Genomic DNA, 23,560 nt, shown 5'->3' on the forward strand with positions numbered 1-23,560 from the left:
TACGCCCATGTGCTAATAGCACCCGATACAGTAATACTAGTTCACAGATCCGTAGTTGAGGTGGGCGGGACGTAGCGAAGTGGTACAGAGCTCGCTTGATGCGCGGTCGGTTTGGGATCGATCCCCGTCAGTGGGCCCATTGGGCTATTTCTCGCTCTAGTCAGTGCACTATGAATGGTACATCAAAGGCCGTGGTATGTGCTATCCTGACTAAGAGATGGTGCATATAAAAGATCCCTTGATGCTAATCGAAAAGAGTAGCCCATGAAGCGGCGACAGCGGGTTTCCTCCCTCAATATCTGTGGTCCTTAACCATATAATCGTACATACAATCTGTTGAGTGCGTCGTTAAATAAAACATGTCCTTACGTAGTTGAGGGGGTGGTATAGGCGTCTTTCTCCCCTTATATCTGCTACTGTGTGCATGCCCCCAAAAATTTAATCCCCCTCGAAGTCACCAATTTCAACATTTGCGTGCACAGCAGTATTCCATGTTCAACTTATAGATGGGGACTTATTCTATGTTCAACTTAAAGGTGGGGGACTTCCAATTTTGACCCAGTCAGGTGCAACTATACACCTGGAAATTAATTAAGCACCAGCCTGATTTTGGGAAGTAACTTATATTTCGCAACGTACTGTGACTATTTAATTGACCCATTCCATGTAAATTGCTATTTTTTGTGTGGAGATGTAGCATGTCACATGATCACACGAAAGTTAAGATATAATTTTATCCTAATTTAATGTGCAATGTTACAAGGGAAATAAAATGTGTCAATGTGTGTGAAAATGTAGGTAAATTAACTATGGGACTGGCACTAGTTTGAAATGATTTGCAGAGGTGTTTTGTGGCTGTCATGCAACAAGGTCTAGAGTGTTAGAAAATCATCAAAACTTCAGTATCTGGTGTAACCCCCACCGACACGGATGGCCGCTTCAATACGTCTTCTCATGCCTTGGACCAGACGTTGGATCTGACGTGGGATCGCCCGTCATTCCTGTTGCAATGCTGCTGACAATTCTGCTAAATTTTGGAGTGAGGATCTCTCTGACGTACTCTTCGACCCAGAATGTCCCACAAGTTCTCAATCGGTTTGAGGTTGGGGCTTCGTGCCGGCCAAGGAATGGTAGTGATTGCATTTTGCTGCAGGAAATCCATTAATGCACGCGTTCAATGGTATTGTCTAGTATTGTCGTCCATAAAGCATAGTTGTCAAAGTGTGGGACGACAACGGTTTACAGGATGTCCCTCTGATATCTTGGACCATTATTATTGCCTTCAACAGTGACCGCATCCAACTGGCAATTATGCGAAACGTATCCCCACACCATCACAGAACCACCGCCAAATGGAATGGTTTCCTGGACGTTGTTGGCGGAATAGGCGGCATTTGGTTGCCTCCAGACACGAGTTCTTCCATCAGTCACGTACTGAAGAAAGCGGCTTTAATCGGACCAATGAATCTTTCCCCAGAATGCAAGATTCCATCTATGGCGTACCTGACACCATGCTAAACGTGCTGCTTTGTGTCGGGACGTCTGATAGGCCTCCTGGCTCGGTAACCAGCGGTCTTCAACAGATTCCTTACAGTCCTCGTTGACATGGCCCTGTTGGGAATCCAGTTATCTCTCAAGATCTTGCTGCTGGAAAAAGGGAAAAGTCGAACAAGTCTTCTCGTGGAAATGTTTTACGAGGTTGTCGTGGACGGTTCCTGTTCTGGACTTGTTGGTGTTTTCGTACAAGTCGACTAATTACAGTATGATTCCAATCCAAATGACGCCCAATTTCCCTGCATGACAATCCCACATTATTCATTCCAATAATCTGCCACCTAGTGGCAATGGACAGTTTTCGGCGAACCATTAGACGCTTATTAAGCATAAAAGGAAAATTATTTTCCGAAAACAAGCATAAAAATTAATTGAACAAAACCTTGGTTTACCCACGCGTGAGGGTAGTTTTCTGCACGTGCTATTTGTGCGGATTCTTGACTGGCAAGGACAACGAAACGACAGTATGGAGCGTGGGAAGGGACATGATTTTTACAGTATTAATATTGCCTGGCTACCACCCATAATAATAATTTGGTGACAATAAAAATTGTGTGGTGCTTAATTAATTTCCAGGTGTATATAATCATGTTCATCATAAAAAAAAAAATATCTCCATAACCGATTGTGAAGTTCAGCATAACGTTCTTTAAACCGGGGGCGGGACGTAGCCCAGTGGTAGAGCGTTCGCTTTATGCGCGATTGGTCTAGGATCGATCCCCGTCGGTGGACCCATTGGGCTATTTCTCGTTACAGCCAGTGCTCCACAACTGATATAGCAAAGGCAGTAGTGTGTACTTCCTGTCTGTGGGATGGTGCATATAAAAGATCCCTTGCTGCCAATCGAAAAGAGTAGCCCATGAACTGACGACAGCAGGTTTCCTCTCTCAATATCTGTGGTCCATAACCATATGTCTGACGCCATATAACCGTAAATAAAATGTATCGAGTGCGTCGTTAAATAAAACTTTTTTTCTTCTGTACATCGTGTTTTAATTCAACTCTTGAATTTTTATATTGATGTTGATCATCACTTCATTTTTGCATTTACCTTAGTTTGACACCCAATAGCCGATGTATTTTTTGTGCTTGCGTTAAACATGCATGCATTCCCACACCCAATCTCCATTAAATAACCCTTTTATACAGATTAGTAAACAATAAAAATAAAAGTATTTTATGTAATAGCACCACTAGAGCTCATTGATTTATTAATCATTGGCTACTGGATGTCAAAGATTTGGTCATCCGACTCATAATCAGAGGAAACCTGATACATTTCTTCATTAGCAGTATGGGATCTTTTATATGCACTTTGTACATACAGAACAGCACATAACATGGCCTCTGATATACCAGTCAGGGCAGATGAGTAGATTATGTACTACGTAATAAGGATACAACATGAGAACAAGGTAGATTTATCACCAACATACCACAAACATCCACAGTACGCCAGAATACATATAAAACAAAACTGTACATTACTATGTACGACCAATAGATTATACAAAACTATGGCTAATTTGATCAGCCACCAGAAACTGTTATTGAGACATCTTAAAAGGTGTATTCTAAAACCTCTCGGATAAATAAACTGTCAATAACACAATCAAGTTTCCCATTCAGTTTATAAAATGTTTATGTGAACTTTTGTGACACACTTTAACAGAATGTAATTATGATTATGAATCTTTCAAATTACCCACAAAAAAAAAAAAAAAAAGAAGAAAAAAAAGAAAGAAAGAAAAAAAAAAGAAAAAAGGGGGCATTTTTGTAGGATTGTTTTGCAGATTCATTTTAACTTGAATGTTATACTTGTACACAGCCACTTCAGCTAGATAGGATGGTTAGTTATTGGTGCTGTTACTGGGATGTGAACCCAGTACCAGCCTTATGACTTATGTCTGATGCTTTAACCACTACACCACTTCAGCTACTAGGATGGTTACTTATACTTGTACAGTACCAGCCATGACTTATGTCTGATGCTTTAACCACTACACCACTTCAGCTAGATAGGATGGTTAGTTATTGGTGCTGTTACTGGGATGTGAACCCAGTACCAGCCTTATGACTTATGTCTGATGCTTTAACCACTACACCACTGAGGCTGGTATTTTCAGATTCTATGCCCTACAAAAACAGAAGAAGAAAACATGCATCAAATTTTTGGCTTACAAATGTTTACATACATGTATACTTTACTGACAAATTTCCCTTGCTACAAATGTTTATATACATGTATACTTTATTGACAAACTTCCCTTGCTACAAATGTTTACATACATGTATACTTTATTGACAAACTTCTCTTGCTACAAATGTTTATATACATGTATACTTTATTGACAAACTTCCCTTGCTTCAGTTATAGCCCAACAATAAACAAAAATGCCAAAATATCCTATATCTTCTTGCTTTGTAAGTTTATATATCATTTTTACAATCATGTCAATCAACTAATATAACGTTCTTAATTATAAAAAATTTATGAATGTACACATTGTACACAAGGGCTGGAGTGTAATGCCAGCATACACACACAAAAAACACCCTCAAACCCATACATATATAACATTAAAAAAAATTATAAAAATATACCTTGATGTTTTTTTTTTATACAGTATGTGTGCTTTAAAGGCAAAGGAGTGTGTATGTTCATGAAAATGTTGATAATTGTCAACCAAAGTTAGCAGTACACACACACACACACACACACACATCCTTGACCTAAACATGAGCCAAAAGTGTAACATGATATCCGAGTTACCGAAGTCTTCTGTTTGTATGGTGATTTGTAAATACAGGGCTCAAAATGGGAAGTAAAATAGGCCTGCTGTTATCTCTTTTTAAATAGCTGACCAAAAAAAAAAAAAAAAAAAAAATTATTGTATGATCTGCCGGAAATAAGACGACACTGAATGAGTGGAGGGTTGGAAAATTAGGACCTCTTAGATTTTAGAGCATTATAAAATTAAAATATCACAGAATCACGAGCTCAGCCTCAGCTAAATAGAAGATGAGATAATCGTAGATACATCCGTCTCTTGAAAAATGATCTGCGACTTAGCAGACCGCTATTTCAAAACATGTAAATGTCCAGAACACAGATGTCCGATCTCTGAATGATCGATAGTGAATGCACCTGGATGTAGGCCTATAGAACACAGATGTCTGATCTCTGAATGATCGATAGTGAATGTACCTGGATGTAGGCCTATAGAACACAGACGTCTGATCTCTGAATGATTGATAGTGAATGCACCTGGATGTAGGCCTATAGAACACAGATGTCTGATCTCTGAATGATCGATAGTGAATGCACCTGGATGTAGGCCTATAGAACACAGATGTCTGATCTCTGAATGATCGATAGTGAATGTACCTGGATGTAGGCCTATAGAACACAGACGTCTGATCTCTGAATGATTGATAGTGAATGCACCTGGATGTAGGCCTATAGAACACAGATGTCTGATCTCTGAATGACCGATAGTGAATGCACCTGGATGTAGGCCTCTCAATAATTAAATAATTATTTTTTTAAACATATTTTATTGAATACAAATTTACGTATTTCTTGTTTTTAATAATAATTGTCATGCATTAATTATTTAAATGCTATTCAGTCTTCTATTACACTTTTCTTTACATGACTATGGCAAGGGATATAACTCAACAAATTCGCTACAACAAATTTGATAGAACAAAGTGACCCAAGGATGAATGTTATAGTTGTAACAAGATCCAACTATATTCTACATATCTTTCACTTGACAAAAAAAGTTTTTTTATTATTATTATTTTAAAATATAAATTTAAATACAGAACCAATACTAAACATGTTTAATTAATATCCACTGATAAAGAAATATATATGATATGATCTCTGATAATCAGACTCATATGGAAATATTACTTGTATGGAAAAACTCAAAACCAGGAAGCAACTTGATTCAGGCATGTGTGCAGGAACATAGAACAGGGTCAGTCTAAACTGGCAAGTGAAATTTTTAGGGGTATAGGGTCATATTCCCCAAAACAAGACATTAAACAAACTTAAAAAACAACTTCTTGGAATGGGTGACCTAAGTTAATTTCAGTGAACTATTCACTCTATAATACTGAGACTGCTCGAAGTGGTTCATGGAGTTGAAAGGGTCAATATACTTTCCCCCCCCCCCCCCCCCCCCCACTCCTCAGTAGTTTACCTAGGTTAATTTCAGTGAACTGTTCACTCTATTGAGACTGCTCGAAGTGGTTCATGGAGTTGAAAGGGTCAATAGACTTCAACCCCCCCCCCCACCCCCCACCCCCCCACTCCTCAGTAGTTTAATGGAAGCAAGAAGGGGACCTTCAGGGCTCACACTGGAACCAATTTTCAGAAATGTAAAGTATTTTCTTGAAAAGCATTAAAATGTGGTTAATTTGAGGAATATTTTATTAGCCAGTCTAAATTTTGTAGCCATTTTGTATAAAAAATTTTTTTAGCAATTGACTAATTTGGCAATATACAGGGTGAGCCCTAGGCCTTTTCCAAATAACTCTATCAAAAATACTATTTGTATGAAGATGATTGCAGAATAGTTGTTTGATGATTAACTACTCCCCACCTCTTGTGCAACCCACAATGTTCATCAGTGAAATATCAGCATCAGATCTAACGTTGATATACTATCACTACTCACTTTCAGTATTCATCCCTGAATCTGAAAAATTACATTATTACTAACATTCAAACACAATGAATACACAAGTTCTGTAATTCATTACAAAGTCTTAATACTTCACAAAAACGTTGTGTGTTTTGATTTGTAATGGAAACAATGACAAGTCCATAACACTAATACAATGACAAAAAAAAGAAAGACTCTCTTAAGTTCTGTTTTCATCATCACCATCATCATCATCTTCATCACGCTGTACTTCAGATGTGTCTATATCCTCGTGCAAGATGACATACTCCCGAGTACTGAAACCAAACTTCAACACGTCCTTTTCCAGCAGTTCCACGTATCTCTGAGGATCAATCTTCTTATTGTTCACAAATGTCCCGTTGGCAGAGTTCAGATCGATAACATATGGTCGCACCCTTCGACCGGCTGTCCCATCTGCCCTCTTGAACTCGACAAGTCTGAATTGTAAAGCTGCCTGTTGTTTTGAACAAGATGGGTGGTCTATGGGAATGTCGGCAACGCGGCGATCTCTGCCTAAAAGGTAGGCACTCTGTCGATGAATCTGTATAACAGGCAGTGCTTCATCATCCTTAAACCCGTAAAGACGCCACCTCTTTTTGGGCTTCCTTGCCTCAGGTGGTTCATTGTACTTGATAACCACACCTTTGTACGTGTTCGTGTCTTCAGTCAATTTTCCAGAAACTTCGAAATCTGGTTTTTCTTTATCAACAGGCTGGCCGGGTTGACTGCTCGTTGACTGATCAGGACGTCCCCAAGTGTGTTTCCCATCCGCCTCATTCTCCCTGTCCCTATGTTTTCGGTTCTGTGCTCTCTTTCGGTTGTTTCTTTCTCGTTCCTGTTGCTGACTGGTATAATTATCTACGGGCTCTTGCTTAATCCGCCGATAAGGATCAAGTCTCTGAGTGTCTGTCCGTCTGTCGTGATGACTCCTTTTGGCACCTCGTTCACTAGAACTGCTCCGTCTTCTCTTGGAATGTTGGTGATCTCGACTGTGTCCCATGCTCACTGGACTCCGATGTTCGTGTTTCTTCTTCTTTGTGTGCGTGTGCTTTCTCTCCTACAAGAAATAAAAACCTGCTTCAAGCACATGTACATATAAACACTTCAACATGAAAAAGAAAGTAAAGAAATGCTACATAAACTGTTGATTAAAAAGTTGTAACTAATAATAAATATTAAATTCAAGGATCTTCGGAGAGTAATTTGTGACAATCTACAAATGACATATGAAAGGAACTTTTTATTAAACTCTCCTACATGTACCTGTAATTACTGTTAGATTATCCCCACATAAATCATTAAAAAAATCCATTAAACTTATATCAGGATATAAAACAAACGTGCAAAAATGCCAATAACAATGTTATTTACAGCAGTTTAAGTTGACATTTATAAATATATTCTTTGTGACTTACACTTTAGTGATTTTAAATATCATATTAATCAATAATATTACACATATCTTTTCGACTTGGCAAGATGATTGGAACGTTGTGGTCATGAACAAACTTCATTCTGTCAAACCGTATCATCACATTATTTTTGGATTTACCATAGTTTAATACCCAATAGCCAATGAATTTTTCGTTGCTGGGGTGTCGTTAAACATTCATTCTTCCTACCGACGTTGCAGGAAGGATGAAGTAGTCTTGTGCCGTGCCTGCATATTTGACGCATTCATTTATTTTAATCCTCTAGTGCCCAAGTACACAAAATAAATTACAAAAATTAAAATATTAATTCAACTTACATGTATTAGTATACATTGAACACTTCCATGTTGATTTTTGAATTTTCATAAATTTGTATATACTTTTAATAATGTAACACATCTGCCACACTGGGCATATAACATATAAGGAAAATGTAGCATATATGCTACATGTTATTAACCTTGTAAAATACATTATTATGGCATATATGTGTATCAAAGAGTCCAAGACCACAATGTGAAATAATTTTTGTCTCAGAAACTTGATAGAAAGTAAGTTGCCTTCATACCCCTCTTTTGAAGGAAAAGTTTGTATTCGTGCCCCTCCAACTTGCCTTGATGCCCTAATTTTTGTTATTCAACCGAAGGAAACACTTGCCATGCCTCCCATAAATTGGAATTCGACCCCTGCCTCCTCTTGTTAAAATTTGTTTCTAATTATTATATTCGATGTGCAAAAGGTATATCCTGTAGACATAATCCATTCATAATAATTGTAAATGATTTTGAATGTATAAATAGTGTTAATTAAAAATCAATTCATAAAAACAATTAAATTTTACAAACTATTCAGTGGTATGAACATAATGCCTATCTGCATTGACAAGTGTTAGCAGTGGATGTTGATAAAATGGGGACCAGACCAGAACGTTTGACAAACTGAAAGAGTTCATCAATTGTGGCACAGTGCCTAGTTTAGAAACATACATTTTATCATGTAGTGGTTTTTAAAAGTAAAAATGACGAACCGCACAAGCACAGAAAGGTTGTTTTTCCAAATGCATGTGCTTGACGCACTTATTGAGTTAGAAACTACCATCCTTATCTGTTTACTGTATGATGTTACACTTTTGTTTACTATAATCATTATAATGGAATCGTTTTATGTCCAAGTTGTTGATTGTTTTTGTTAAGGCTCTGGTGTAAATAAAGTGTGACATTTGACCAAAAATTAAACTTGAACAAATAGTCTGATTTTCAGCAATTTTAACAGGGGAATAGTATATATTTTGATGACAAAAATAAATTTTGTGGCTAAGATGTATAGAACTAGGAAAATGTATATCTATTTTGAATACAATGGACACCTTTTCATAATTTCATTGTAATATTCTGACCAGTTAATAATACAAGTTTTATTTATTATCTTCAAAGTTTTTTAGTGTTAATATGTTGGCATGGACCTAATGCAATTTTATAAACATCTATAAATGGTTGCCGATAAAAAAACATATTGACATTTTACATAGAAAATTATATGTATTTTCAGAAACTGGAATTATGGAGAAAAAAATATATAATAACAAGGCACATATATAGATTAGTAAAAATGTCTTAACTGTAATTCTGGACATGCTTACTTAACTTCTTGAAAATTTGAAGAAGATATCTCTTGACAGGGCATGAATTTAAGCTCTTGAATATTTCACTCTGAATAGGATTTCACCGTTATGGTTGGGACACATGCTTTACAATAGCAATTTGAACAAATTAACTTTTAATAGTTGACATGTTATTAGTTACCATAAAAACATATAATACATTCATATGATAATCATTTAAAACAATCTTAGCTTCCTAAAAACTCACATAAATGTGATCATAGAAATGTTATTTCAAAGAACTATGACATTTTGAACACCTCCCAAAATGTCAAATAAAATTAAACTTTCACAGAACCAAATAACCGGACAACATAAAAATAGCTCAAAGTTACTCAATTATGTATTTAGTGTCCGTTTAATCTATGATTAGCCATACGTTGCCACTCAAATGCCCACATCCTTGGCGTTACCCTGGACCGTTATGGTTGGGACACAATAATAAACAACAAACTGTAGCTTCAAAAGAATTGTTCACAATCCATGTTTTATAGCATATACACATATAATATTATTCACTAAATAATGTTTGGTACCTCATTTGAATGAATTTTAGAATGCATAACCTTCATATATCAAATATTTGGTGCTTTCAATGAAAAAATTCACGAATGATTGAACATAAACTGAACTTTGTCAATAAATCTAAATGTGTATTGAATACCCACATACTTGTAATGCATGTGCACACGAAGTATAAAACAGCTTAACTACTCAATCAAACACCAACAGTGTCCATTTAATCTATGATTATCCATACATTGCCACTCAAATGCTCATATCCGTAGCGTTACCCTGGACCGTTATGGTTGGGACACAATACTAAACAACAAACAGTAGCTACAAAGGAAGTGCTCACAATCCACATTTTGTAGCAAATACATGTATTATTTGCATTGTTTATGTTTTATAACTTATTAAACAATGTTATATAGTAATATATTTCTTTGAAAGAAAGAAATGTTTTATTTAACAACGCACTCAACACATTTTATTTACGGTTATATGGTGTCAGACATATGGTTAACGACCACACAGATTTTGAGAGGAAACCCGCTGTCGCCACTACATGGGCTACTCTTTCCGATTAGCAGCAAGGGATCTTTTATTTGCGCTTCCCACAGGCAGGATAGCACAAACCATGGCCTTTGTTGAACCAGTTATGGATCACTGGTCGGTGCAAGTGGTTTACGCCTACCCATTGAGCCTTGTGGAGCACTCACTCAGGGTTTGGAGTCGGTAAATGGGTTAAAAATACCATGCCTCGACTGGGATCTGAACCCAGTACCTACCAGCCTGTTGACCGATGGCCTAACCACGACGCCACTGAGGCCGGTAAATTTCTTTGAATGAAATATTTTCTGTGATTCAACACAATTCAGACGCCAATATCAATATTATGATCGAGTAAAAAATATTGTACATTATAATCTTCTTATGACATAAAAACATGTTTGAAACATTCACTGCTATTAAATTTGGTAGCTTTTAGAGGCATGTAAAGTGATATTATTGCTAAAAAATAATCTATATTGTTGCCGTTATGGTTGGAACAGAAAGTTATGGTTGGGACACCACTAGCTTTGGGTCCTTAGTCTGGAACTGACTTTGACAATTAAGCCCACTGTAAGAGAAAATAATAATAATGGGTTACAGAAATGTGTGCAAGAGAATTGGATGAATAGCGTAACTATATAGTATTCTACACAACAATATATAAGGAAGAACCACCACCGTTAGGGTTGGAACAGGTGTTACATGCTACCAAGGGAAACGAGTAGAGAGTGTGACAAGCATAGAAAGGATAAACTACACTAGTTATTCACATTATCACTACATTTGTTATAAAATTATTCCTCCTATTAGACACAAATAACTGATTTATCTTAATTTCTATTCATGCAGAAACAAGTAAAATGGAAAAAAGGGGTTTTTGGAGACAATTACCCAATTTTCTAAAATGTGCCGCAGAAATCTTATTTATTGACCGATTTCATTGATTTTTGCGATTACAAATTTTGCAGTAATTACTCTATGTAAGCATATATCATATTCACTTAAGGAAGTGTGTTATTTTAATTTGCACATAATTGTAGTTTTTATAAAATATGCTTGTCAGGCAAAAAGTTGCCGTTTTTCACAGGTTTTGTCAACTTTGTTGCTAGGCATCTTTACATCCGTTAGTGTGATTTGTCTGAAATTTGACACATATATCAATTGGGTACATACAAATTAATTGACAATAAAGAACCATCAATATCACATTAATAGTAATTTTCAGAAGCTGAAATATACTGGAGACAAGAAAATTTAGTCTTATTTGCACCAGGCCTTAACTGATTGGAATATATTTTATTTCAAGTACCGTAACTGAAAAAATATAGAATACTCTTTCCGTAAGTACAGTATTCGTGTTTTTGTCGTTAGCCGAACGCAGTTTGGGATGTCGATGATACTAAAGTTGACGACAGTCACTTTTCAGACCCTTGTTTTGGCTTCGTACACAAAAAATAAAACATATATCCAATGGTAATTTTTTTATATGATACATCTGACAAAAGGTACTTTTTATTTTGTTCATCTGTTAAAACTTCCCCTGCACGTGCTGTAACCTCACCGTGGTGCAGGGGTGTAACATTCTCTTTGAGAATGGCCAATACAGCACAAATTGAAATTTTGAGTAAAAGTCAGTATCTGTCTGTAATGTTTGTATTTTTGCACAGTTCTTTCCACTGTTTTTATTTGAATCTTGAATTTTTTTATTGATGTTGATTATCACTTTGTTTTTCCATTACCATAGTTTGACACCCAATGGCCGATGTGTTTTTTGTGCTGGGGTGTCGTTAAACATTCATTCATTCATTCCTTCCTTTTAAAACTTAAAATTAATATTTTGTTCAGTATTATGAAATTTTTAAAAATATTGACCTGCAAACAGCGTTGTCTGCTTGTCATAGAAATTTGACAGGGGTCAAGGTTAGTAGGCCAGTTTTTATTTTAATGTGGTAGTAGACCAGTTTTTATTTTAATGTGGCGAAGCATTGTAATAATATAGCTAGTTTTGAATTGAATTGTATTCCAATGACGTCACTTTGTGCATCTCCTTACAATAACCATAAATTGGGTACATGACGTTTCCGTTTTATGAATGCTGAAAAAATTCTAGATTCGATAACATAGCGCTGACATCGACACGGTCTTCTGTTCAGGGCTACGAGATGAGGCATATACCCCATGTGTAGCAAAAACAAACTTCAGTGTTGTGTAAAAAAAAACATTCACACTTTGTTGGAAACACTTACTCGATATAGTTAATATATATTAAATTAATTGTTGTTGCAAATATAATTAATACAATGCAGATTAACAATTATCAAGAATAAAAGCGTTCTTCGGCAGCCATGACAGAAAATACGAGAATCTCGTAAGAATGTGAAATATCCATACATGAAAATATATAATCTACTAGAGTAATTTTTGTTTTATGATATATTTGACGAAATGTATCTTTTTATTTCTTTTATCTTTTAAAACTTAAACTTAATAGTTTGTCTAAAATTATAAAAAATAAAAACATACCGACATTTAAACTGCACTGTCTGCTCTCGAACTTTTTTGACAGAGGTCAAGGTAAGTAGACCAGTTTTTATTTTAATGTGGCGAAGCATTGTAATAATATAAATTGTTTTTTTTGTTTTTTTGCATGACATCACTTTACAAGAACAATAAACTGAGTGAATGACGTTTCTGTTTTAAGAACGCTGAAAACATTTCAATGCAAAATTGCTATAGAATTTTTTTTTTTTAACATTACTACCGGTAATGCACTTCACTCTGAACAAAATCTTGTGATTAAAAAAACCCTGTACTATCTACGAAATATGGATTTCAAGTGACATTACTGTAGGATATTTATTGTGTACAAAGCCAAAATACCTACAGTAAATAAATAGTTTTGTGTATGTAAAAATATATATATATATTATATTATATAATATATATATATATATATATATCATTCGACGCAGTTTCCGCTGTGCTCCGAAGAAGATAGCGGAGGAAACTACTTACAACCAACATGGCAGTCAAGGGATAAGAATAGCCAGACGATATTGTACATTGCGAATTTTAAGGGCTTACCAATACATAAGACATCTTTATGGCGCCTGATGTGTGTCAGTCGTGAAGAAACTTAACTATGTATACAACTACAACTTTATTTGAACAAAACATGCGATAATATTGGCGGGAAACGTGACCCTGTGATCTGTGGCTGCGCTGCTATGAAGAAATGACATCCATATCCCGTAACGGTAACCGAGACGTAGGCGAAAGTTTCTGTTAGAATACCGGCGTAACTAGAAAAATTCCAATGTAAAATTGCTATTGAAATTTTTTTGTTTGAACAGTACCAATGCACCTCAATCAGTCAATGTGTTTGAAGACAATCTTGTGATTAAAAAATTGTACCTTTTACGAAATATACATTTCAAGTGAAATTACGATAAAATATGATATATTTATTGTGTACGAAGCCAAAACAAGGGTGCGAAAAGTGACTGCCGTCGACTTTACATGCTTAGCCTCATAAATATGATAATGGAATTTTAAAACAGCGTGGTTCAGTTACCACATATTCCTCCGGACTGTTCGATCGAGAATGACGGTGTTGATATCGTTGTTTTCTTTCATAAAATGGTGATCTACTGCGAGGCATCTTTTTTAAAAATCAAAATGAAAAAAGCAAGAAAAGACCTCACTATTTAAACGGAAGTAGCAGCTCAGTCGGGAACGGCTGAGTCTATTCGGGCGCACTAACATCATTATCTGCGTAATAACTTTAAGCCATAAATATTTGGAGCTCTCTGAAGAAAAGTCTGAATCAATTTAGTATCCATTAAAGATCTAATTGTAAAAATTTATGGAGATTAGTGCACTACTATTTGTATAACCTTCTTTAAATAAATATTATTATTGTTGTTGTTGTTGTTATTATTATTATTATAAAACTTTTGGCAAAAGATATTTTGGTGAGTCATTCTACAGTTCACACGTAAGTAATATTATCTGTATTATGCTGCTATCGTTGTTTTATCATTTTAATACCCAACATTAAATTAATTTACATAAAAAATGCTGTGCACAGCGCCGTAAATTTTTCAACACAATGTATTTTTAGGCATACTCGTGCATTCCGCCCGAATTGGCCGATGCTAGTCTCGGTAGCACACTCACAATCGAGTTTGAGTGTGACCGAAACTTCACTGTGGGAGTGATGGAAGATCGTAAAGTCTATCGAACAGTCGTTGAGGGAGAAGCTTCAGAATCCGACGACGATGATGCTGATAAATGTCCATCAGTAATATTTTAACAAAGTGCTTCTATTATTTATAAGCAAACATGAACATTTAGTGTGACGAATATTATTTGTATAACGAATTTTCACAGGAACCAGTCACTGAGTCACTCCACCCTTTTTTACCTTTTAGTTTTGACATTTGGCCTAATATCTAGACTTGTATTAATTTGACTGGTGTATCATAGGCCAGGGTATGCTCTGTCCTATCTAATGCATTTTAAAGGATTTGTAGCTGCTTGTTAGCAGGAGTCTCTCTCCCTCATTCCTCCCCTAGTTCACCAAGGTAAACATCTACGGTCCGTTTTTTAACATTTTGACATTTATTGGACCCGATGTTTACAACTTGAACAGCAAAAACAAGCGTGCTGTTTCCGCCCAGATTTCAGGCGGAATCGATACAACCATGGAATTAATTATTTCGTGGCGAAATATGAGATGTACCAATAAATATAAACACTTACTGTATAAAGAAAACTTCCCGAGTCACGTTTTACGCATAAATAGACAGTTTGTCCAAATAGTAATCCTGCATTAATCCAATTTTCAGTTACGAACAAAATCTCGAATATTCCCGCCGGCCATTGTGAGCATATTTAAAATGTGATTGAAAACTGTTGGTGGAATCGGATTATTTTAATTATTATTCGTCTCGGGTTCACGAGTTTATTCCACGATATTTAATGGAATATCACGTTTTATAATAATAAATAAATAAAACTTATTTAATGAATAATATTGTTTAAAAATCAATTAATTGATAATAAATTAATAATAACAATTAAATTTAACTGAATAAAACTCCTAAAATAACTAATGACCAGTAATTATAGCTAAAAAAAAGAAATGAAATTAAAACAAAAAAAGAAGAGAAAAAAAAAAAAAAAAAACCTTTGAAACACATGTAAGCAATGGCCTGTAATAATAATATTTAAAAACAATTACTAAAGGAAATAATAATTTTGGAAAAAGTAAATAAATGAAGGCCTTAAAATAAGTAATGTCCTGTACTAACAATCATTATTTTTTTAATAATAATAAAAAAGAATAATACACCCCAAAACTTTAATGTGATAATATTATTAACAATGCATATAATGCAACCAACACAAAGCACATATGTAGAAACAAAAATAACAAAATAAATAAATTTAATAATCAATTCCATTCAGTTCCGCAATATTTCTTTTTACTGGGTGTACGTAAAATGCTTGATACGAATAATTCTCGTTCCGCAAAATGTTCATTCCGCATTTTCGATATGCCAGGATAAAAATAGCTTTCAAATGTTTAAATGTGTCATCTTCAAACATCTAATCCTGGAAAGGTTACCAAAGGTATTGTACTTAATATTTTTGTCTAAAATGTATTAAAATATGTTGTTGTACGTGTTGAGGCTCTTAAATAAAGCACATATGCCTGATTTTATTAAATCGTGATTGCAAATGGAAAATTCGATCCAATGGATAAACGTTACGGCACAGCAATAAACATCACAATAATAAATATCGTGCCGGAGACGTTTATCTTGATGAACTAATTCCTCCCCCTACCCAGACCCTAATTCACCCAGGTAAACATCTACGGACCGTATTTTTTTTTTGGACATTTATTGGACCTCCGATTACGGCACAGCAATAAATATCACAATAATAAATATCGTGTTGGAGACGTTTATCTTGATTAACTACCCAGGCCCATATATTTTGAATTTTCCAAAGGCACTCAACATGACCACCCTAATTTTAAACTTTGCACATGTGCCTGCTGTCTCACTCAGCTTAGATCCCATTCCCTGCACATACACCTGCTCTCTCTCTCTCTCTCTCTCTCTCTCTCTCTCTCTCTCTCTCTCTCTCTCTCTCTCTCTCTCTCTCTCTCTCTCTCTCTCTCTGTTGAAATAATCATCACAAAATAGTTATAGTTAAACATTTAATTATTGATGTGTCATTAAATAAATAAACCCTTTCCTTTCCGTTGTAATTGTATATATTTTGCATTAGAAATTCAATGTTATAAGATTAAAAGGCAAGACTGCAGCTTTAAGATTTCAAGTTTTGAATTTAAAATTAATTTTTGACTTCTCTCCCTATTTTATGGGGCTGGATACTATAATTCATATTTTAAGATAATTTTGTTTGTATAGGCTACAGATGCACCACAGGGGGTGGTTGTCTCTGGAGAGGCACCCGAATCAGACGAAGAAGTTGATACAAGTAATCAAAACAACCAAGAGCTGCCTGTTCTAAAAGGTAATCACTATTTTAATTAGGTATCTTTTTTTTTTCTTACATTGTGAACAGATGAAAACTCAGAAAAGCACTTAACACAATCTGTTCTTTAGTTTTGCATTAACCATAGTTTGACACCCAATAGCCGATGTATTTTTCGTGCTGGGGTGTCGTTAAACATTCATTCATTCATTCATTCAATCAGTTCTGGTAGTCAGATTGTCTTATACTATTTAAAAACAGATCTTTTGCATTGTGTTTTTTGTAATGATGCTTCTTTTTGTTTTCTGTTTATGTTGTTTGCAAGTAACAGTTCAACTATATTTCAAACGTTAAGTAATTCAAAGAAAAACTATTTCCAGTTAAACCAACTGTACAAAAGAAACATTGTTGGTTATAAATATCACTCTTGACTCATTTATTTTAAGGCATGTTTTTTCTGTTTCTTTCATCCTTTTATTAGTACAATTATCATTTTAAAGCCGCACACCCTAGTTCCATCCAGCGAAAATAAATTATAATTTGGTTAATCTACAAACCTGTAACACACTTAGATCACATTTTTATCAAATGGAGTGAAAAAGCAGGTTTTATATCGATAAATACCATGGGAATCCCCATGTCCCAATTGCTTGAAATAATTTTGAAAGTTAGTATTCTGATGTCACCGGTAGATGTCGCTCGAAGCACAACAATGCCTACGTCACGACAAATTTCACAGACTTGGGGTGCGTTCGTTTCACCTCTCCTGGACATGCTCCAACTGTTCTGTCCTGGTTGTATCCCCTCTCCAGATATCGTAAGACTTAGCAAAATTATTGGTTTTAAGGGTTTGTAACGTTTTGTATTGAGACACTTACTTGTCTGAACTTTATTGTTACTGAAAATGTTCACGAACTGTGAAGAAAAATCTCACAAATGAACAACAACAAATCGGATGTTGATTGCGCGAACCGTGCACAAGAAAACAAACCAAACCAAAATGATAACGGTCACGTGATATACCAACGTCTGTGACATTGAAATGGAAATATCCCCTCTAAAAATAGATTGGAACTCGCTTGCTTAACGTTTTTTTCTCGACAGCACGTCTTGTGAAAAAATGTAAAAAATGCATTTCGTCTTTTTACAAACATCAGGATTACCAAAAAGCACTTCAGGTGAATGGAAATGTGTATTCTAAATAATAAAATGTAAGTAAAGTGCAATTTTATTTGTGAAAAATGGGGTTTAATTGCGAAAAACAACGCCGTAATGGTTAACAAATAGCCGTAACTAGGGTGTGTCCCTTTAAGAATAAGACTAAAATGTACCTATCATGCTTATCTGCTGATATGGGTCAGATTACAGCAAAGCTAAATAATTCCCTGTTAAAATTTCAAGCATAGATCTAAGATGCTTCTTATCTAAGATACTGTTGGGAGCATTCCATTTTTCTGTTGTTTTAAAACCCAAGTGAGAAAAAGTCAAAACTCTGACTTTAACATGTGAATTTGGTGTATTTTAATTGAATATTACCAATTTCTATGAAAATATGAATCTAATTCATGAAATAGATCATTTATTACCCTAGAGAAGTACTAGTGTTGGGATTACAAATCAACAAGTTACACTGTTAGGGCTTCTAGAAAAACTATTAAATTCACTAGCCATCAATCATTTTAATAATGTACTAGCCATGATTAAAAATTCACTAGCCCTACTTTACTTTAAGTTAATATAATTTTACCAAATAATAGTATTAGTAATAATCAGACATGTCTCATAAAGAGCTTAAAAGGACTAACATTGGGGTTGGGTGGGGTCAGGATATTCATATTTACAAAATAGACTTAACTGCATGATTCGACCGAAAAACAATTCACTAGCCGCCGGGCATTGCAATAGTAGTTATTTACTAGCTCAACATTGAATATCACTAGCCACGGGAGTGGGGCTATCAGACTGAATCTGTTCCACCTATTCAATATTCAACTAACATTAAAAAAAGAAGAAAAGATTGTACAAGGTTTCAACAAACATTTCATTTGGTTCAACTGGCATTAAAATCCTTCTTTTACCTACAACCTGTTTAATGTTGATTATTTCCTCTTGATCATTATCACTGTTTAAACTGACAATGGGTAAAATAGAATCTTCATTAAAAAAAAAAAAATTCCATGTTGAAACTACTAAACTTGTGTGTGATTTTGCAGTTGATTTTCAGAAATGTGAAACTGACCAGGCGATTGATCCATCAAAGCTTCCTACACTAGAAACAACAAGGATGGTAACTAGCAGGCCAAAGTATGATACGTAAGTGTCTGGTTGGTGTACTTTAACGGTGGAATCTCATGAGCCAGGTCTCCATTAAAACGGAGGGCAGAATCTAGCTAAGTCGATAGAGCGCTCGCTCACCTGAGGTGCCTTGATCATAGGATCGAACCCGTCAGTGGACCCATTGTCTTATTTTCTTTTTTGTGTCCCAACCAATGCCCCACGATTGGTACATTAAAGATTATGGTATGTACTGTCCTGTCTGAGATGCCTTGATCATAGGATCGAACCTGTCAGTGGACCCATTGTCTGATTTGCTTTTTGTGTCCCAACCAATGCCCTATGACTAGTACATTAAAGATCATGGTATGTACTGTCCTGTCTATGGGGAAAGTGGCTATAAAAGATCCCTTGCTGCTTATGGAAAAATATAGCAGGTTTCCTCTGAAGATTGTGTCAAAATTACCAAATATTTGACATCAAATAGCTGATGATTATTAATCAACGTGCTTAAAAAACCATTCTGAGGGTATTAGGCCCTAAATTCTGCCAAACATGGATAAATTCAATATTTGGCAGAGTTAAGGCCCTTGAATAAATTTCCATGAAAGTCAGTTGATATGGCTTAACCCCCCTTTAACTTTGTACATGATAAAGCTATATATAAAATTTCAGCTCACTATTTTGAGGCATTATAAATAAAAGACCGGCATCGTGGTTAGGCCATCGGTCTACAGGCTGGTAGGTACTGGGTTCGGATCCCAGTCGAGGCATGGGATTTTTAATCCAGATGCCGACTCCAAACCCTGAGTGAGTGCTCCGCAAGGCTCAATGGGTAGGTGTAAACCACTTGCACTGACCAGTGATCCATAACTGGTTCAACAAAGGCCATGGTTTGTGCTATCCTGCCTGTGGGAAATGCAACTAAAAGATCCCTTGCTGCCTGTCATAAAAGAATAGCCTATGTGGTGACAGCGGGTTTCCTCTAAAAAAAACAGTGTCAGAATGACCATACGTTTGATGTCCAATAGCCGATGATAAGATAAAAAATCAATGTGCTCTAGTGGCGTCGTTAAATAAAAACAAACTTTACTTTTACAAATAAAAAGTCTAGAAAATTATGTGGGACAGACAGACAGCCATGATTAAATATTTACTAGCCCTGCTTTACTTTAAGTTAATAATTCTTTTACTAAATAATAGTTATAATCAGATATGTCACCTAAAGAGGTAGATAGATCTTAAAAACCGATGTTGGGGTGGGGTCAGGATATTCATATTTACAAAATAGACTCAACTGTAACATTTGACACTTTTGTGTTTCACTAGCTGTCGGGCATGGCAATAGTAGTTATTTACTAGCCATGGGAGTGGGGCTACCATAATCTAGAATCCCTGCTATAGTCCCTTTGTTGGACCAGTGGAAGATTAATAAAGAGGTGGTGTAACAGATAAAAACTTTTTTGCAATCTTTAATACTGAAACTACAGTGCTGATGAGAAATACATGTGTATTATATATTTCAAGGCTCGAACTTAACATCAGCACCGGCGGCAATTGCCGTTGTGATATAAATTGCTGTAGGTCATTGGCATAAATGACAGCACTTTTGAGCAGTCTGTAAAGCTTCTCAAAGATGGAAAAATATATACTCCAAAATGTATACATAATTTTTACAGCAAAATAACCTTTCATGTTTGTTAATGTTTGCTGTTTAAAAAAATAAATAATGTAGGGAGGCTCAGAATTGCCATGGGTGTCCTGCTTCTTACCGGTAAGTCGAGCTCTTTGTGTACTTATTGACCAGCTAGCAAATTTATGCAGTCCGTTTTTTTTTTTTGGTTTTTTGCAGGTTACTTCTCAAAAAACTGAGTGAGTATCCGTTTTATCACATATTATATTATTATAAAATATAGTATTTAAATAAGAACTATTTTTTTTGTTTTTTTGCAGGTTACTTCACAGAAAACTGAGTGAGTATCAGTTTTATCACATATTATATTATTATAAAATATAGTATTTAAATAAGAACTATTTTGTTTTGGTGACAAAGCAATATTGTGAAAAATTGTAAAGTTCTAAAGTAAAACAAAACCTTATTTTATATATTATTCCACAGGATAAATAAAATCCTGTAAATCATAAAATATTGGTGATCTTAATATTTAGCAAAATCCATATCAGTGACATATTAGCGACATAGAACATTAGTTGTAGGATCAGCTGAAACATACTTTTGATATATCTTGATGTTAGGCAACTAACAGACAATTAAAGTAGTATATGTATGCTAAGTTCGGGCTAGGTCTGGGTTAGTAAAACATTTTGCTAAATTATCTTTAAAAATGCATGACCCATTATTATTTTTCAACAAAATACCAATTATTACATGAAATGTTTTTGCCAGATTAAAATAAAATGGGTCATGAGTTTCTAAAATTTGCAGTAGGTGAATTTGGCGAGTGGCAGAGCTAGCCCTGAATTAACTGTTTTTATTAGTGGCATGTAACCATTGTGAATTTTTAGCTTTTCATCCGATATCAGCTTGTTTTGCATGAAATATGTTTTACTAAATAGATTGGATTTGATCTGAAATGTTCAAAAATTACTTTTATTTAGGTATTGTGTAGATGTTTCAGCTTTTTAAAGATCATTTCAGCTTTTATTTTTAGATGGGTATCACATATCTAAAACTATCAGTTCATCATTAAAATCAAATAAACAGAAATACTCTTTTCTTTATGATGTAATATGCTTACATGTTAATAACAATTCTAAAAAAACAAGTTCTCAAACATTGAAATTTCACACGTTTACTTTAATTATTTCCATGGACTAGGTCATTTTTGCATTTTTATATTTTTAAATAATAATAATTGATTTTTTTTATTTAAGGGGAGAAAAATCTTGCATTCCATCATCATCTGGTTGAGATAGGAAGTCAAGCTTACTTGTCATCAGCGAAACAGCTACAGAACATTACACAAAACCTGCTGAAATCACATAAAGCTATTCAGGTATAATTGGTTATTATTATAATAGTGGTTACATGTACAATTAGGGGTCGTTCGTTCAACTATTAAATAATGCAAAATCTGGCCATTTTTATACCCCCATCCCACCCATCACCAATACCATGACACATGAACTGGTATCATTTGAAGTAGAAACAGGCCATGACTACTACCTGAATTTAATTTATGAATAAAATTGACATGGTTTTAATCCAGTGATAGATATAAAAACTGAATTATTAATTCTAGGGGCAATTTTACATTAAAACGTATTGAACTGAATCTAGGCATGCTTTTTGGATAGTGTACTGTAATTTGGAAAATTTAATTCAGTAAAACCTGAATTCATTGATATTGGCTCCATATTTTTGAAGCTGTTTTAGCACTACGATATCATAAAACCATCATAAGCTATGACATCACAACGAAGCATGCCATGGCCTATAATGGTTTTAAAATATTGTAGCTGTAAGATAGTTTCGAAAATCTGGGCTTTGGGGACTAATTCACTAAACTCTCGCAACTTTGCAGTCTTGCAGTGCAGTGCTAAAAGACTTGCAAAGAGAATGTTTTGTTGTCTAGCAGATTCTAAGAGAGCTTTGTGAATTAGGCCCCTGTTCATATATTTTTAATAGTCGCCGAGATATCCAATTTGCTGTTTAGTATTATTAAACATTTGTTTTTCAGGATATTTCCCACAACATGCGTCTTTTAACAAACGACTTGTTTCACCTGGAAGACAAGATTGACATCATTGCAACTTGCCATCTTCTACCAGACATCAATATATCTAAATGAGACCGACCCTTTCAAAACATTCATCTTTTGACTATTTATTGTACATTTAATATTATTGTTACAGTTCATGTATAATACATTGTTATTGCATTAAACAAAGCATTTTAATATCTTAAGAGTATTAACTGCTTTTTTTTTTTTTTTCTTCAAATAAATGTATTTAAAAAATAACATTCTTTATTGATCACCTGGTGGGTGTATACTACCAAATCAAATCCCATAGACGACAATAGTAACATATGTGGCCAAAACTCCTACCTGCAACGTATCAATCGACATAAACACCACGGATATAAATACTACCACCCCTCATCCTTGAAGTGAATCACAAACAATTGGGTGTCAAGCTGCTCATTTCTGAGATAACAGGTAGCGTCTATGACTACCCTAGTTCTGCACAAAATTTGAGTATTTTTTTTTAACAGGTACCCCATACATGTTCCAAGCACACGGCTACTTGACACAGTGGTACTAGATGAAATAAAATTGCATACATTTTGAGCCCAGATGAAACTAATTTTTTTTACAACCAACACACTCACATTTATAACCAATTAC

The 23,560-nt window shown here is 34.9% G+C and overlaps 2 protein-coding genes across 3 annotated transcripts; one reads left to right on the forward strand and one right to left on the reverse strand.

The window, feature by feature from the left end:
• Window positions 1-3,720: 3,720 nt before the first annotated feature.
• Window positions 3,721-14,123, reverse strand: LOC121370324 (smad nuclear-interacting protein 1-like). The gene is made up of 2 exons (XM_041495472.1): window positions 13,978-14,123; window positions 3,721-7,311 (listed from the first exon to the last, which is right to left on the reverse strand). The coding sequence occupies exons 1-2, from the start codon at window positions 14,062-14,064 to the stop codon at window positions 6,433-6,435; spliced, it is 966 nt and encodes a 321-aa protein (XP_041351406.1). The 5' UTR covers window positions 14,065-14,123; the 3' UTR covers window positions 3,721-6,432.
• Window positions 14,124-14,569: 446 nt separating this feature from the next.
• Window positions 14,570-23,123, forward strand: LOC121372000 (biogenesis of lysosome-related organelles complex 1 subunit 3-like). Of its 2 annotated transcripts, none has more exons than XM_041498236.1 (6): window positions 14,570-14,706; window positions 16,850-16,955; window positions 19,130-19,229; window positions 21,144-21,163; window positions 22,086-22,207; window positions 22,892-23,123. In XM_041498236.1, exons 1-6 carry the CDS (start codon window positions 14,623-14,625, stop codon window positions 23,000-23,002), a joined length of 543 nt encoding a protein of 180 aa, XP_041354170.1. In that variant the 5' UTR covers window positions 14,570-14,622; the 3' UTR covers window positions 23,003-23,123. The 2 variants fall into 2 exon arrangements, with proteins under 2 accessions (XP_041354170.1, XP_041354171.1); XM_041498237.1 differs by having other exon boundaries at window positions 14,601-14,698.
• The last annotated feature ends 437 nt before the right edge of the window (window positions 23,124-23,560 follow it).

This window comes from Gigantopelta aegis, chromosome 4, assembly GCF_016097555.1.
Source record: "Gigantopelta aegis isolate Gae_Host chromosome 4, Gae_host_genome, whole genome shotgun sequence".
NCBI classification, from domain to species: Eukaryota; Metazoa; Mollusca; class Gastropoda; order Neomphalida; family Peltospiridae; genus Gigantopelta; species Gigantopelta aegis.